At 38.2% G+C, this 15,508-nt stretch overlaps 1 protein-coding gene across 5 annotated transcripts in view; it reads left to right on the forward strand.

Moving 5' to 3' along the window:
• Nucleotides 1–15,508, forward strand: part of DGKB (diacylglycerol kinase beta) — a 700,192-nt gene that overhangs the window by 57,497 nt on the left and 627,187 nt on the right. For all 5 annotated transcript variants that reach the window (XM_032305332.1, XM_032305334.1, XM_032305329.1 and 2 more), the window contains exon 2: nucleotides 9,858–10,116. In XM_032305332.1, coding sequence (XP_032161223.1) covers nucleotides 10,047–10,116 — 70 coding nt within the window. In that variant the 5' untranslated portion in view covers nucleotides 9,858–10,046. The remainder of the gene's footprint in view (nucleotides 1–9,857; nucleotides 10,117–15,508) is intronic.

Genomic DNA, 15,508 nt, shown 5'->3' on the forward strand with positions numbered 1-15,508 from the left:
TTGTCACCTTCCCATCCATTGATTAGAATGGACTTCTTAAAATATAAGTGGATCATGTTTATCTCCTGCTCAGAATGTACAGTGGCTTCATCATCCAGTTATGATCAATCTTCATTATGACCTCTAGGAATCTGCATGGTGTAGTTCTTATCCATTTTTCCAATCCAACGGTGTGCCCGTTTCCCTCTTGTCACCAGGCTCCAATCACATCTACTGTCTTAGACCCAATTTTTAAAAAAAAAATTCTCACTTATAGGTTTCTGCTCATATTTTTCTTCTCACTCAAGTTCTAACTGTTACTCAACTTTTATCATTCAGTTTAAATAAAACTTTGTCTATGAGCTGCTCTTTGAATCTCTAAATTAGGACACTGTTGTACTCTCTCGCAGAATTCCATTGCCTTTTTTTTTTAAGTAATTTATTATTGTTCAGAATGATTTATGCTTGTACTTAGTTTAATGTAGATCATTCCCCCAAACAAGATCCAAGAACTGAGATAGTATATCTGTTTTTCTTTTTAGTATATCCTTAGCACCTGCTTAGTGCCTCACATGTTGTTTTTTTCATGAATAAAGGAACAAATAATTACAAATTACATGATAGCATTAATATTCCATTTAGTTTCATCCTGCTTTTCTTTCTGAAATTCTGATTGATATTTTGGCTCCCATCCTTTTTCCTATGATTTCTTCAGGGGTTCCTTAATAACCCATAAACCCCCAGGGTTTATGACACTGCAGACTCAGTAAATATTTTCACTCATCATAATGCCTTAAATTTGTATACATACAGTTTTTAGTATGCCTTAATGTGTATTAACTTTATTCAATTATTAGAGTCATGATGTGTTGACTTTTAATAACTAATTAGAAATCTCTGCTTAACGTGATTAACAAATAGTGAATCCAGTCCATCAGATTCATTCATCTAGATACTGCCTGTAACTTCTTCATAGGAGATTTATTTCCTTCCCTAATTGTGAAGAATGTGTTTTAGTCCAGGCATCGTAAGCCAAAGAGCTTTCTCCAGTTCCTCCAACATAGTTATTTCCTGCCAACAACTAAGAAAAATGACACACCCATTGACTAGATGAGAATGTCAGCATTAGATTGCTTTCCAGCAGCCAGCAAAGTGGATCCTTCCTGGCTTTCATCTTATGCATCTGAAGAAACCCCTTGCTTGGGAACAGGAAATCTTTGAATGTACCATAGGGAATCTCTATTGTCATTTTATTTCCACACGTTTGTAAAGAACAAGTGACTATAAGGAAGTGTTGCTATCATTTCCATCTGTTTCTGAGGCATGAAGACTAGCGTGCCTGTTGATTTAATATTATACGTGCAACTTTTCTCTTTATGCAGAGTTGTGGTATGTTCAGCTAGTTTAAAATATTTGGTTAGGAAAACTCCATTTATTTATTATTACTTGACTACATGTCATGTCACCTCATGAGAGTTGGCACTACCAGGATTGTAAAACCAAGGGTTTCCACTGGAAGGATTATAAGGAAGGCTTATTTGAAGTGTATTAGTGTTGGAATAAACCAAATCCAAGAACCAAAGAGAATTTACTTTGAGTCCTTTAGGGCTGCTGTTACCCTTTAAATGCCTCTAATAAAAATGCAAATTGTATTAGATTAATTTAGAGAAGCTGTTCTTGAGATGAAAAGCTATGGCTTGTGTTGATAAGATCACATTAAATAAAAGAATGCTATGTAATGTTTTTGTCAGATACAGAAAAATAATTTTAAGATAGTCCTGATGCTTATTGGTTAACATATCAATGAAAGTTTCACTTGGAAATGTTGCTCATTTATATGGATGCCTGGGTGGTTCATTCTGTTAAGCCTCTGCCTTTGGCTCAAGTCATGATCCCAGGGTCCTGGGATCAAGCCCCATGTCAGGCTTCTTGTTCAGCAAGGAAACTGCTTCTTCCTCTGCCTGCTATTCTCCCTGCTTGCGTGCGCTCTCTCTCTCTGGCAAATAAATCAATAAAATCATTTAAAAAATATATGGAGTTAGATATATATAACAGAAAGAAAATACTAAAAAATTATGTAAAATAAAGATTTTTTAAAAAGATTCATTGGAGAGAGAGAAAAAGAGAAAAGGAGCAGGGGCAGGGGCAGAGGGAGAGAGAGAGAATCTCGGGCAGACTCCATGCTGAGTGCAGAGATCGACAAAGGGCTTAATCTCACAACCCTGGTATCATGACCTGAGCTGAAACCAAGAGGCAAATGCCCCTTAAATGTTTTTGTTGTTGTTGTTGTTTTTTTAACAGTGAAAGTTTTGTACCTCTAACTATAACTTCTTTCATTTATGTCTTTCATTTTGTACCTCTAACTATAACTTCTTTCATTTATGTTGAGTTGAACAAAAATCGGTGGCCCCTAGGAAGAATGAAACTTGTAATAACTGTTTTTCCTAACTGCTTTCTGCACCGTTTTCTCTTTTTCAAGTTGAGGGCCTCTTCTACTTCTACTACCCACGTTTTCCTTTCTTTTCTTTTCTTTTCTTTTCTTTTCCTTTTTCCCTTTCTTTCCAGTCCTGTCCTTTCCTGTCCTTTTTTCTTAAGATTTCATTTATCTGAGAGAGACAGAAAGAGCAAGTGGGGTAGAGGAACAGGGATAGAGCAGCAGACTCCCTAATGAACCAGGATCCTGATGAGGGGCTCGATCCCAGGGCCCCAGGATTATGACCTGAGCTGAAGGCAGGTGCTTAAGTGACTGAGGCACCCAGGTGCCCCTACTCGGGTTTTTCTTTACCAAAACAAACAAACATATAAGTGAATTCATACTATAATTATTTCCTTACCAGCTACTCTAGGAAAATAGCAATGAACAAACAGACAATAATCCTTGCCCTCATGGGACTTAGTCTTAGAGCACAGGAGAGGATATGGTGACATAGAATCTAATACACATGTTGGGGAGAAAGAGTGTCCTATTGCCTCCAAGGTCCTTTTAGCTAGACTAAGAATCCAATTGACGTGAGACAGATGAACAGGAGAAAATAAAATTTAATAGGGTATGTGCAGGACAACGACACAGATAGGGAAATTTCACAGACTGGCAAAATGGGGTGTATATATCATAAAGAACTAAGGAGAAGGGCATAGGGCTTTGGGATTTAAGTGGAAAGGGATGCAATTCAGAGGGTGATGAGAAGAAGAGCAGAAGTTTGGTAATTGGATGTTTGCCTGGCCATAAAGATGGGTCACTCAGACACAATTTATCTTGCTAGCAACCCTTATTCTGGGAGAGAACCTCAGTCCAGATTCTTCTTTGGAGTTATCTGAGGGGCAAAAATTTCTCTTGATCCCTTAGAGTCTCTATTGACTTCATCACAGAATAATCTTTATGCCAAAGTAGTCCATCTTGAGATGGCCTGCCCTAGGCCTCTACACATACATCTGGGTGAAAATCAAGGGAAAATGCAGCAAGTATTTTTACTTGCTTTGTCCTTTTTGTGGAATCCTATTAGGGCTCAAAGCCATTCACGCTACCCCTAATTTGTAGCATGAGGAAACAAGTATTAAATAATATAAGTAAGTTAAATATTTGATAAGATACTATATTCAAAACAAATAAAAGCCTGATGGAGGGATGGTGTGTATGACTGTGCAATTTTAAATTGAATGACCAGGGGCACCTTGGGTGGCTCAGTGGGTTAAGCCTCTGCCTCCGGCTCAGGTATGATCTCAGGGTACTGGGATTGAGTCCCGCATCAGGCTCTCTGCCTGGCAGGGAGCCTGCTTCCTCCTCTCTCTCTCCCTGCCTGCCTCTCTGCCTACTTGTGATCTCTGTCTGTCAAATAAATAAATAAAGTCTTTAAAAAGAAAAGGAAATTGAATGACCAGGTGCCACTTTACTGTGAGGATAGGATTCATGTAGAATCTGAAAGATATCAGTTAACCAGTCCTTTTTAAATTTGAATTTTGAATTTGAGTTACTTAAATCAGGAATTTTAATAAATTTCAGAGCAAGTAGCAAGGTAGAAAGCTGTAATTAATTAAACTAGTTTATTATTATTCTCATATATTAACTAACTTTTTATTGCTAATTTATAAGACAGGACTCTGGCATCACCTTAGTTCATGACTGTCCATGGACTCAAGAAATAGGGCACATTAAGGAAAGGAGGGAGCTCAGGGGGCCAGTTAAGAAGGTACTGCAATAGTACAGGTCAGGGAAGGAAACAAAATGAAGACATTGGCATTTTTCCATATTGACATTTTCCCCAAATGATCAGGTTTCCGGTCTTTGTTGTTGTTCATCCATTGTTTATGACTGCCTTCAGAATAATTCCCCAAACGTTATTTAGCATTGAAATCCCTTCAAAAAATGGCCTCTTACTGGTTCCAATAAAACTTTATTCACAAACATAGGTGGTGGGTCAAATTTTTCTACAGTTGGATATTTGCCTACCTGGTCTACTTTATGGGATTCTGCTATTCTTAGCACATGCCTTCCATTCTAAAAGTTATCTCAGAAGTATAAAAAACTGTTGCCAAAATGTTAATATTCCAGGTAGGAAGTTACAGGAAGAGGAAAAAAAAAAAGGTTAAAATAGCACTTGCCAAATAGAACCTTTCTGTATACCTTACCCCAAACTATTTACATCTCACTGATCACTCCATTATTCAAATAACCTGAGTAAAGTAGTTCTTTTTTTTTTTTTTTTAAGATTCTTTTAATTTGACAGAGTGAGAGAGAGAGAGCATGTATGGATGCACAAGCAGTGGGGGCAGGAGATAGAGAAGCAGCCTCCCCACTGAGCAGGGAGCCGATGTGGGGTTTTATTCCAAGACCCTGGGATCATGACCTGAGCCGAAGGCAGATGCTTAACCGACTGAGCGACCCAGGTGTTCAGGAATGTAGTTCTTTAGATGGATATATTTTCATTCAATAAGATTAGAGGTCTGTTACCAAGGAAGCAAGGGAGAGTGGATGGAGTTTGGGTTTCTAGCAGTATCTGTCATGTTTGACCATATTCTAATCATCTAGTGTTAGTTTCTTTATTTTTTTGAAATCAGAGACTAGGGTTCCTCGCGAAGTAATTTTGTGAAGATTGAATAGTCAAACACACAATACTATGAGGAGAGTACAATGCATACTCTAAGCTATCAGTAAAGCTGATATGTTGTTATAATTCGTATTATTTTCATTTGGGGGTATCTTTGATCTTTGTCGTATTTCTAGTGCCTGGAATGCTTTCTGGCACACAGTGGGAATAAATAAACATATTGTGAATGAATAAGTGAACTTCCATTATGATCAGTTAAGGTTTGGGGGTTGTAGGCAATAGAAATTGATTCTTCTAATTGGAAGAATGTTATTTGCTTCTGGAAGTGACAAGATAGCCAGATAGTTGGGCTCAGACATCAGCAGGCATCCAATTACTGCCGTAATCATTTAGGTACAACTATTTTCATCCCGTCCTTGAATAACTCCATCCAACATTTAAAGCCCCATGAGACACTCTCATGTGCCGAATGTTACTGAATCATCTGTCTCTCTTTGGATAGGAAAGAATAGGACACCTTCTTTTATAGTCTCATCAAAACTGAATGTAATGGGGGAAAGCAAAGAATTAGGATGAAATCAATAAGAAGGATGAAATCAGCTGGAAGACACTGGGTGGAAAACAGAAACGTCCATCACATGTTTCCTTTCCTTTTGGTTTGCGTTATTTCCACAAAGTCATGGTTGTGATTTAAGAGCATTCCCTGGGAGGAAAAAGAGACCTAGCAATTTGGCCTCTGTTAACACATCAGTATCTTCATTTTTTCCAATTAAATAGCAAACTGTCATCTTATAAAACTGAGTGCAGGGACTCTGAACAGATGAGATCGACAAAAATCTTTTTTATAGACAGAGATGACAAGATGTGACAGTGAGGTCCTGGGGTTCATACTGAAGACCAAAAAACAGATGCTGAAGAGAGGTTATGCACTAATGCCAAATATAGGTAGTTGGCTTGAGGTAATGACATCTGCATAAATAAGCTTTCCACTCATAAAATTTCATAAACTTAAGTCATTGTTGCTAAATATTTCATTTTCTATAATGACCACAATGCCAGTCTGGTTTTGAGCAATTGATTACTGTCTCTAATAAAAAGTTGAGACCAGATGGTTTTTCATTTTGTTTGCCTTTATAGATGTAGCAGTGAACGTAGGTCCATGACAACCCAGGGATTTATTTTTAAGCATGATTCATAGTAGTTTTTCTACTATCATTATGCAAGCCTGTCAGACTTTTGGAGTTGCTTTAGTTTAGTTAATTTTATTGGGATTTTTACAAATTATAAAATTAAAATTACTCTATTCATTTTGTTGCTAGAAAAAAAAAATCCTCAATTTATATGACTCCCAGAATTGATTTGCCTGATTTCAAATATATGTGCTTCTACTGAAAGCCATTCCAAACTGTTGTTAGAAATTTGGTACACTATGGGGGCGCCTGGGTGGCTCAGTGGGTTAAGCCTCTACCTTCTGCTCAGGTCATGATCTCAGGGTCCTGGGATCGAGCCCCGCATCGGGCTCTCTGCTCAGCAGGGAGCCTGCTTCCCTCTCTCTCTCTCTCTGCCTCTCTGCCTGCTTGTGATCTCTCTGTCAAATAAATAAAATCTTTAAAAAAAAAAAAAAGAAATTTGGTACACTAGGGCGCCTGGGTGGCTCAGTGGGTTAAAGCCTCTGCCTTTGACTTGAGTCATGGTCTTGGGGTCCTGGGATCGAGTCCCGTGTCAGGTTCTCTGCTCGGCGGAGGGCCTGCTTCCTCCTCTCTCTCTCTTTCTGCCTGCCTCTCTGCCTACTTGTGATGTCTGTCTGTCAAATGAACAAATAAAGTCTTAAAAAAAAAAAAAAGAAATCTGGTACACTAGCTGATTGTATGTACAGGGAGCTATAGAGCTTACTTAGCTTCCTTTAATAATTTGGTCTAGATTTTTACATAGTAATTGTTTAGATATTACAGGACCGGCAAGTTCAGATTGATGAAAATGACACCCTTGTTTGCTCTTGGGATGTGAAATTTATAAAATTGAACGGCATAGAAAAATCTACTTTTATGAAATAGCCTTCATAAAATTTTCTTTTTGTATCGAAATCATTTATTCCTGTAATCTGGCATTAGGAAATACATATAAAAATGCCATTAAAGAGTACATGAACAATTAGAAATTGAGTATTACACAAAATAAAATAACTTTGGAATATATTATTTAGAAACTAAAAATTCTTTTTACTTATTTACTTAAATTCAATTAATTAATATTTAGTGTATTATTAGTTTCCGGGGTAGAAGTCAGTGATTCATCAGTCTTGTATAATACCCAGTGCTCATTACATCACGTGCCCTCCTTAATGTCCATCACCCAGTGAGCCCACCTCTCCAACCCCCAGCTCTTCTCCCCTCCAGCATCCCTTAGTTTGTTTCCTATGATTAGGAGTTTCTTACAGTTTGTTGTCCTCTCTGATTTTGTCTTCTTTTATTTTGCACTCCCTTCCCCTATGATCCTCTGTTTTGTTTCTAAAATTTCACATATGTGTGAGATCATATGATATTTGTCTTCCTCTGGCTGACTTATTTCACTTAGCGTAATATCCTCCTCTAGTTCCATCCACATCATTGCAAATGGCAAGATTTCATTTCTTTGATGGCTGAGTATGTTCCATGTATCTATACCACATCTTCTTTATCCATTCATCTGTTGATGGACATCTGGGCACTTTCCATAGTTTGGCAGTTGTAGACATTGCTGCTATAAATATCGGGGTGCAGGTGCCCCTTCAGATCACTACATTTGTATCTTTGGGGCCAATACAGACTAGTGCAATTGCTGGGTCATATGGTAGCTCTATTTTCAATGTTTTGAGGAACCTCCATACTATTATCCAGAGTGGCTACACCAGCTTGCATTCGCACCAACAATGTAAGAGGGTTCCCCTTTCTCTACATCCCTGCCAACATCTGTCCTTTCCTAACTTATTCATTTTAGCCATTCTGACTGGTGTGAGGTGGTATCTCACTGTGGTTTTGATCTGTATTTACCTGATGCCAAGAGATGTTGAGCATTTTTTTATATGTCTGTTGGCTTTTAGTATGTCTTCTTTGGAGAAATGTCTTTCATGTCTTCTGCTCATTTTTTTTTTTTTAAGATTTTATTTATTTGACAGAGATGGACACAGAAAGAGAGGGAACACAAAGAGGGGTAGTGAGAGAGGGAGAAACAGGCCTCCTGCCAATCAGGGAGCCCAATGTGAGGCTCGATCCCAGGATTCTAAGATCATGACCTGAGCCAAAGGCAGATGCTTAACAACTGAGCCACCCAGGCACCCTTGCTCATTTTTTGATTGGATTATTTGTTTTTTGGTTGTTGAGTTTGATAAGGTCTTTACAGATTTTGAATATTAGCCCTTTATCTGACAAGACATTTGCAAATATCTTCTCCCATTTCATCAGTTGTATTGGTTTTGTCTTGGTTTTGTCAAATGTTTCCTTTGGGCGCAGAAGCTTTTTATCTTGATGGATGTCCCGATAGTTCATTTTTGCCCTTGCTTCCCTTGCCTTTGCAGACGTGTCTAGCAAGAAATTGCTGCAGTCGAGGTCAATGACCATAGAGTTGAGGGTCCATTTCTGGACTTTGTATTCTGTTCCACCGATCTATGTGTGTTTTCATGCCAGTACCATACGTTTTAAGGGTCTCATCTGTTCCACACAAATTTTAGGATTATTTGTTCCAGCTCCGGAGAAACCGTTGATAGTACTATGATAGGGATTGGATTGAATGTATAGATTCTTCTAGGTAACACAGACATTTTAACAATATTTGTTCTGAAATGGAAGGAGAACTTCCAAGCTCTTTCCATGAATCCAGCATTGCCTTGATCCCCAAATCAGACAGAGACTCCACTAAAAAGGAGAATTACAGACCAATATGAACATGGATGCAAAAATTCTCACCAAGAGACTAACCAGTAGGATCCAACAGGACATTAAAAGGATTATTCACCACAACCAACTGGGATTTATTCCTGGGATGCAAGTGTGGTTCAACATCTGCAAATCAATCAATATGATAGTACATTAATAAAACAAAAGACAAGAACCATATGATCCTCTCAATAGATGTGGAAAAAGCATTTGACAAAGTACAGCATCCTTTCTTGGTGAAAACTCTTCACATTATAGGGATAGAGGGAACATACCTCAATATCATAAAAGTCATATATGAAAAGCCTCCATCCTTCTCAATGGGGAAAATATGAGAGCTTTTCCCCTAAGGTCAGGAACACAACAGGGATGTCCACTATCAACCACCGTTGTTGGACATAGTACTAAAGTCCTAGCCTCAGCAATCAGACAACAAAAAAGAAATAAAAGGAATCTGAAGTGGCAGAGAAGAAATTAAACTCCCACTCTTCGCAAATGACATGACCCTTTTTGTGGAAAACCCAAAATACTCCACACCAAACTTGCTAGAACTCATACAGTAATTCAGCAAAGTGGCAGGGTATAAACTCAATGCACAGAAATCAGTTGCATTTCCATACACTAAAAATGTGAGAGAAGAAAGAAATATTAAGGCATCAATCCCATTTACAATTGCAGCAAAACCCATAAGATACCTAGGAATAAACCTAACCAAAGAGGCAAAGGATCTGTACTCAGAAAATTATAGAACATTCATGAAAGAAATTGAGGAAGACACAAAGAAATGGAAAAACGTTCCATGCTCATGGATTGGAAGAACAAATATTGTTGGAAATTAAAAGTTCTTAACATTGTATAACTTGTCAACTTTTTCTTTGTGCAATAATGCTGACCTTTTATTTTTGTGTTTCTTTTTCTGCAGATCTTTAATATATTATTGAGACTGCCAACTCACACCCACAGTGGCTACATGTTGACAGATTGCATATTTTGAAAGCTTGAGATATTTTATAATGAAACATGCCATGTGGAAACTTTGAAGCCTAGAATCCTGCCAAACACCTGAGTAAAGAATTCTCACCTGTAATGTAAGAGACTTCTCACTACCACCATGACAAACCAGGAGAAGTGGGCACACCTTAGCCCCTCAGAATTTTCCCAACTTCAGAAATATGCTGAATGTAAGTATTTATATTGATAATATGACTTGATTTGGCATTTGTTTTAAGCAAGATTTATAAGAACAGATTACAGAACCTGTTCAGCATTGGGAGAGATGTAGATACGTGTTTTGTTTTTGTAGGTCGTCTACTTGAGACTACCTTTTGGCATGAGAAAAAGGAAAAGTTGAATTTTTTTTTTAAGGAAAAGAACTTAAATATAAAATCTAGAAAGAAAAAGGAACTAGGATATTAGGTGCAAAACTAAAACTGGAAACATTCCATGTGTAACAGAAGTAAAGCAAAAGATAAGACAGTTTGGTGAAAGGAAATTGGTGATACTGCAATTGAGAAGGACAAACAGAAGTAAGGGGAAAAGTGAGGGTTTGTTATTGTTATTCTTGTTTTGTATGTTTTCTGTTTGCTAGCATAACATAGAAAAAGGGCTGGGAGCTGGGGGTCATGGATACATTGTGGAGTTGGAATTAGAGCTTGTTAGCGAGAAAGTATCAGGACCTTATGCCAACTTTTTCAGATGTGTATATTTATACAAAAGATAGACCATGGCAATTCAGTTTATAGTAGGCTAATTTTAAATACTAAGTTTCTTTACACATAAACAGTAAAATTTCATCTACAAAGAATTTTATTTTTAACATGGATTTTCAGGAATGTATCTGTTTCATGAAATGAGTTTCAACTATAAATATGAATAACACCTGGGTCAAGGTGTTCAAGAGAGAAGAGGAAGTTCCTAAAAAATCAGTGGTACCAAAAAGTTGGGAGGATGACGAGCAGAGAAAAAAGTAACACGTAAGGAATGTAATAAGATGGAAGAGACTAGGGGAATCGCATGGTGCCCGGAAGAGAATTCAGGAAACCTTAGAAAGAGGAGAACAACTGTAGCGTGCAAGAATGTAAGAGGAAACACTGAAGCAGCTGGGCTGGGGAGGTGTGGTACCCGGGAGAAGGGAGTGGATGGAGTAAGGCTATGAAGGAGAGGCAGAGAGAAGAAGAACTTGAAATAATAAGTGAAAGATTTGTTGATAATAATGAATAATAACGCATTTATGGGGCACAGATAAGTCAGGAACATTAGTAAACACTTAATGCATATTATATGAAAAGGCCAACTTCACCGGTTTTCTAGAGGCTTCCTCACTTGTGGGCTGATGTGTGCTGGGTGAGGTTGTGAGGGTGTTGCTGGGTATTCACAATAAAGATGCAAAGCCGTAAGAACATGTGCATGTTCTTAGTCAATAACAAAAATTATAACAGCTATCCCTGGTGGGGAGCAGAAATTTCTGCTATCAAAGTATGCTTCTCATATTCAAAAATGTTTTGAGAGGCTGAGAGCACACTTCATCCTCTTGTCCCGTTTAGTCCACAATGGCTGAATTCTTGTCTGCATTTTTATACGTGATAATTTTGAAATTGACTAAAAAAATGATTTACATATGTTTTCCAATTTCATTTTGCTCTCTGCTATTGTTTTATATCCAATAATTAAGTAAATATTTCTGAGCATTTTCTTTAGGGAGAATATTCTCCTTGGCACTGAAGGAACCACAGTTATAAACATGTGTTCAAGGATGTTTAGTGAAGGCTAGAAACTAATGGATAAATGACTCTGTATCTAGGCAGAATATTTTTTAAAATTTTTTAAAAAGATTTTTATTTGTTTATTTGACAGAGAGAGATCACAAGTAGGCAGAGAGGCAGGCAGAGAGGGGGCAAGCAGGCTCCCACTGAGCAGAAAGCCGGATGCGGGGCTCAGTCCCAGGACCCGGAGATCATGACCTGAGCCTAAGGCAAAGGCTTAACCCACTGAGCCACCCAGGCGCCCTTAGGCAGAATATTTTAAGTGCCACAAGGTTTGGGGTTCTGCAGGGCATTAATATGCAGTTGGAGTTGGGAAAGGGAAATCTTCATGGAAGAAGTAGGATTTGAAATGAATCTTAAAATTTAAATAGGTTTAAGGAAAATGGAGAAGAAACTAATATAGATAAAAAGGAAAATTTAGCATATATTTGACGGAGAGGAGTCATATTTAGCTATACCGCAAATTAAAGGTATAAGTACAGTTAGGTTGTAAAAATGAGATGGAATTAAAATATACAATGCTGGGGCTCCTGGGTGGCTCAGTGGGTTAAAGCCTCTGCCTTCATGACCTCAGGGTCCTGGGATCAAGCCCCGCATGGGGCTCTCTGCTCAGCAGGGAGCCTGCTTCCTCCTCTCTCTCTGCCTGCCTCTCTGCCTACTTGTAATCTCTGTCTGTCAAATAAATAAAATCTTTAAAAATATATATATACAATGCTAAACTTGAGTAAAGCAGTGAGGAGTAATTGTAGGGTTTTAAGTGCAGAACAACATGAGCAAGGAGTTTAACTTGGCAAATACAAGGATGGAATAAGGTAATGGAAAGAGACTAGCATCATGCCAGCGGGCTACCGGAATAGACTAAATAATGTGGATGATGAAAGATGAACAGGAAAGTGTAGATTCAGATATTATAGCATTAAAACTAAAAGAGAGCTTGGGAAATAATAAAATAGAGAGAGAAAGAAATAAAAAATTTAGTTCCAAAGATTTGACTTGACGAATGGGACAGTTTGGTGACATAATCTCCCAAGTAAAGAAAACATGGAGTTTGGCTTAGCTTATGTTAAATTTAGCTGGATAATTAAAATGTATGTTACTGTTTCTGGAAGCATTAAAATAAAAATGGTAAATTATTGCCATAATAGCTAAATTATCATTTCTAATGAACTTTGCTCAGATATTAAGATTCTATTTGAATTGATAAATAGAATTTACACTGAAGTATTAAATATGTTATATACTGCTACTTTCATTTTATTGCCAATGGGATATGGCATTCATTTAATTATATCATAAAAATGCTTGACTTAGTAATCAATTTGTGGAAATACCTAAAACAAGTGGTAATAAAAATTATCATAAATGTGAAAGTTGTAACAGATTGAGACAAAGATTAATGAGAATTCAATAAATTGGTAGTAAGAACTGACACATTAAGTATAAGAACAGTTTTAAATTGATTTTATGAGGACACAAATTAACTGAATAACTGTGAGTTAAAAAAATCAGTGCAGATTCCATGATCATTAGACTTGCCATTCTTTTTCAAATAAGCAAGACATTATGAAAAGTGCTAGACTTAATCCCCCAAGAAGTTTCCTGTGTAATTAGGAAGCAAGGAATATCATGATTAGAATGTATCCTTGTATAATAAATTGCCATTGTCAAAATATGGCTGGAAACAAACCTTATTCTGAAGATTAGGAAAATAGTCTATTTTCCATTGCAGTTTAGTGCAGGTGATCAATCTGTCATCAACATTTAAGCATCAGATTTTTCATGTTGCAGAGCAGTATTGACAAAGTGACATTCATTCATTGTCTAGTAGAAGATGGTATATTGGATTCACTTTCTTGACTTTGTTTTGTAGCTTTCAATAAGAAACTGTTTACATGCATTAAATTAAATTAAAAAACAAGTTACTGTTTTAAGGTTAAATCTGCAGCACACTAAGATTGTATGTGCTGTATACCAAATAAGTGTTTCATATACTTTTGGGAGATGGAGCGGGGCTGTAAAACTGTTGGTTGAGATGAAGGAATTCATGGAACCCCTACCCCAGCAAAAGGAAATCACTCAAAGTGGGACCTAGATAACACCGTAAAGATCAATTCCTTGAATTATCTGATTGGGGGTTCTCTCCAGTACTGCCCCAATATACCGGATGTCTTATTCTGTTTGGGCTGCTCTAACAAAGTACCACAGAGGGGATGACTTCTAAGAATAACAGATATTTCTCACAGTTCTGTAGGCTGAAGTCAAGGATCAGGGTTTCAGCATGTTCAGGTTCTATAAGGGACCTTTTCTCAGTTGCATACTTGCAAACTGCCACTTCTCCTTGTATCCTTATAGGGTGAAGACAGTCAGTGGGACAGTGGATTCCCAGGGACTATTGTTAAGGACACTAATCCAGGGGCGCCTGGGTGGCTCAGTGGGTTAAGCCTCTGCCTTCGGCTCAGGTCATGATCTCAGGGTCCTGGGATCAAGCCCCGCATCGGGCTCTCTGCTCACCAGGGAGCCTGCTTCCTTTCCTCTCTCTCTGCCTGCCTCTCTGCCTACCTGTGATCTCTCTCTGTCAAACAAATAAATAAAATCTTTAAAAAAAAAAAAATAGGACACTAATCCAGCTGGGGCCTCACTCTCATGGCTTCAGCTCCTTCTGATTACCTCCCAAAGACCTCTCCTGTTGGAGGCTGGTATAGCAACATATGCCTTCGGTGGGGACACGGTCAAGTCCCTTACACCCTGGAACTGGAAATACTCTCAACTTCAAGGCTTTCCTTGTGATCACTTGGGGGAAAGCAGAGCAAGATGGGCACAACATCCCTAGTTAGGCAGCTAGGACGTCAGACAGCTTGTATTCAAATCCTGGACCTCCATATTTTAGATCTCTCATGTGGGAAAAGTCACTTAACATCTCTGTGTCCCGTTTTTCACACTTACAAAATGTGGAAAACCATAAATGTGTCAAGGGTTGTGAGTATTAAATCGAACGAGTTAATGATTTATGTCAAATCATGATAGCACCGTCGGGCCAGTTGTAAGTGATGCAGCTGTTTACATTTATTGTTTTAATAGGAAGGGTGTGAATGTATTCTGTTGGCTGTTTGAATGGATTGTTGATGATCAATAGAAAGTGCCACATTTTGGAGCACAGTCACTGTCCCCCCCCACCCCCCCCCCCCCCCCCCCCCCCCCCCCCCCCCCCCCCCCCCCCCCCCCCCCGCTGTGCTGTAAGACTGGATTCTTCCCACAAGGTAGACAATTCTGGTGCTGCTGGCAGCCTCATTTCTGTGTTGTCCCCACAATGCTGAAGGCAGTTAATGCAAAGCCTGCTGTGGCTGCCTACAGCATGCTGAGACCATGCTCCTGTTTAGGATTTTAGGCTGAGTCACTCCATGGGAAACATTTCCATTGATGTGTGGGAGAGAGGAGTATAATTTTCTTTCCCACTCTTTATATAAAGTCATCCAAACTGTTGTTACAAGATAGAGAGCTCTCACTCCTGCCGTGGAGAGAATTGAGCTTATCACATTATTAGTTTGCCAGAGCTTCCCGCTGTGGTCTCATGGTGTCACAAAGGGTTAAGATACTCCAAGTCTTTTCATGGATGACAATATTTTCTGTGTAAAATCCACACGATATTTTCAAGTGATTCATTATCTGCCCACATATTGTCACTTAGGATTAGCTCTTTATTTGCTATATATAAAGTGTGTTATATAGCATGCAAATTATTTTTGAAAGCTACTGTGTTATTATGGTGGGAACACTTCCAAATTTTCATAAATTTTTTTACTGTTTATAGCAG

This window comes from Mustela erminea, chromosome 11 (genome assembly GCF_009829155.1).
Source record: "Mustela erminea isolate mMusErm1 chromosome 11, mMusErm1.Pri, whole genome shotgun sequence".
NCBI classification, from domain to species: Eukaryota; Metazoa; Chordata; class Mammalia; order Carnivora; family Mustelidae; genus Mustela; species Mustela erminea.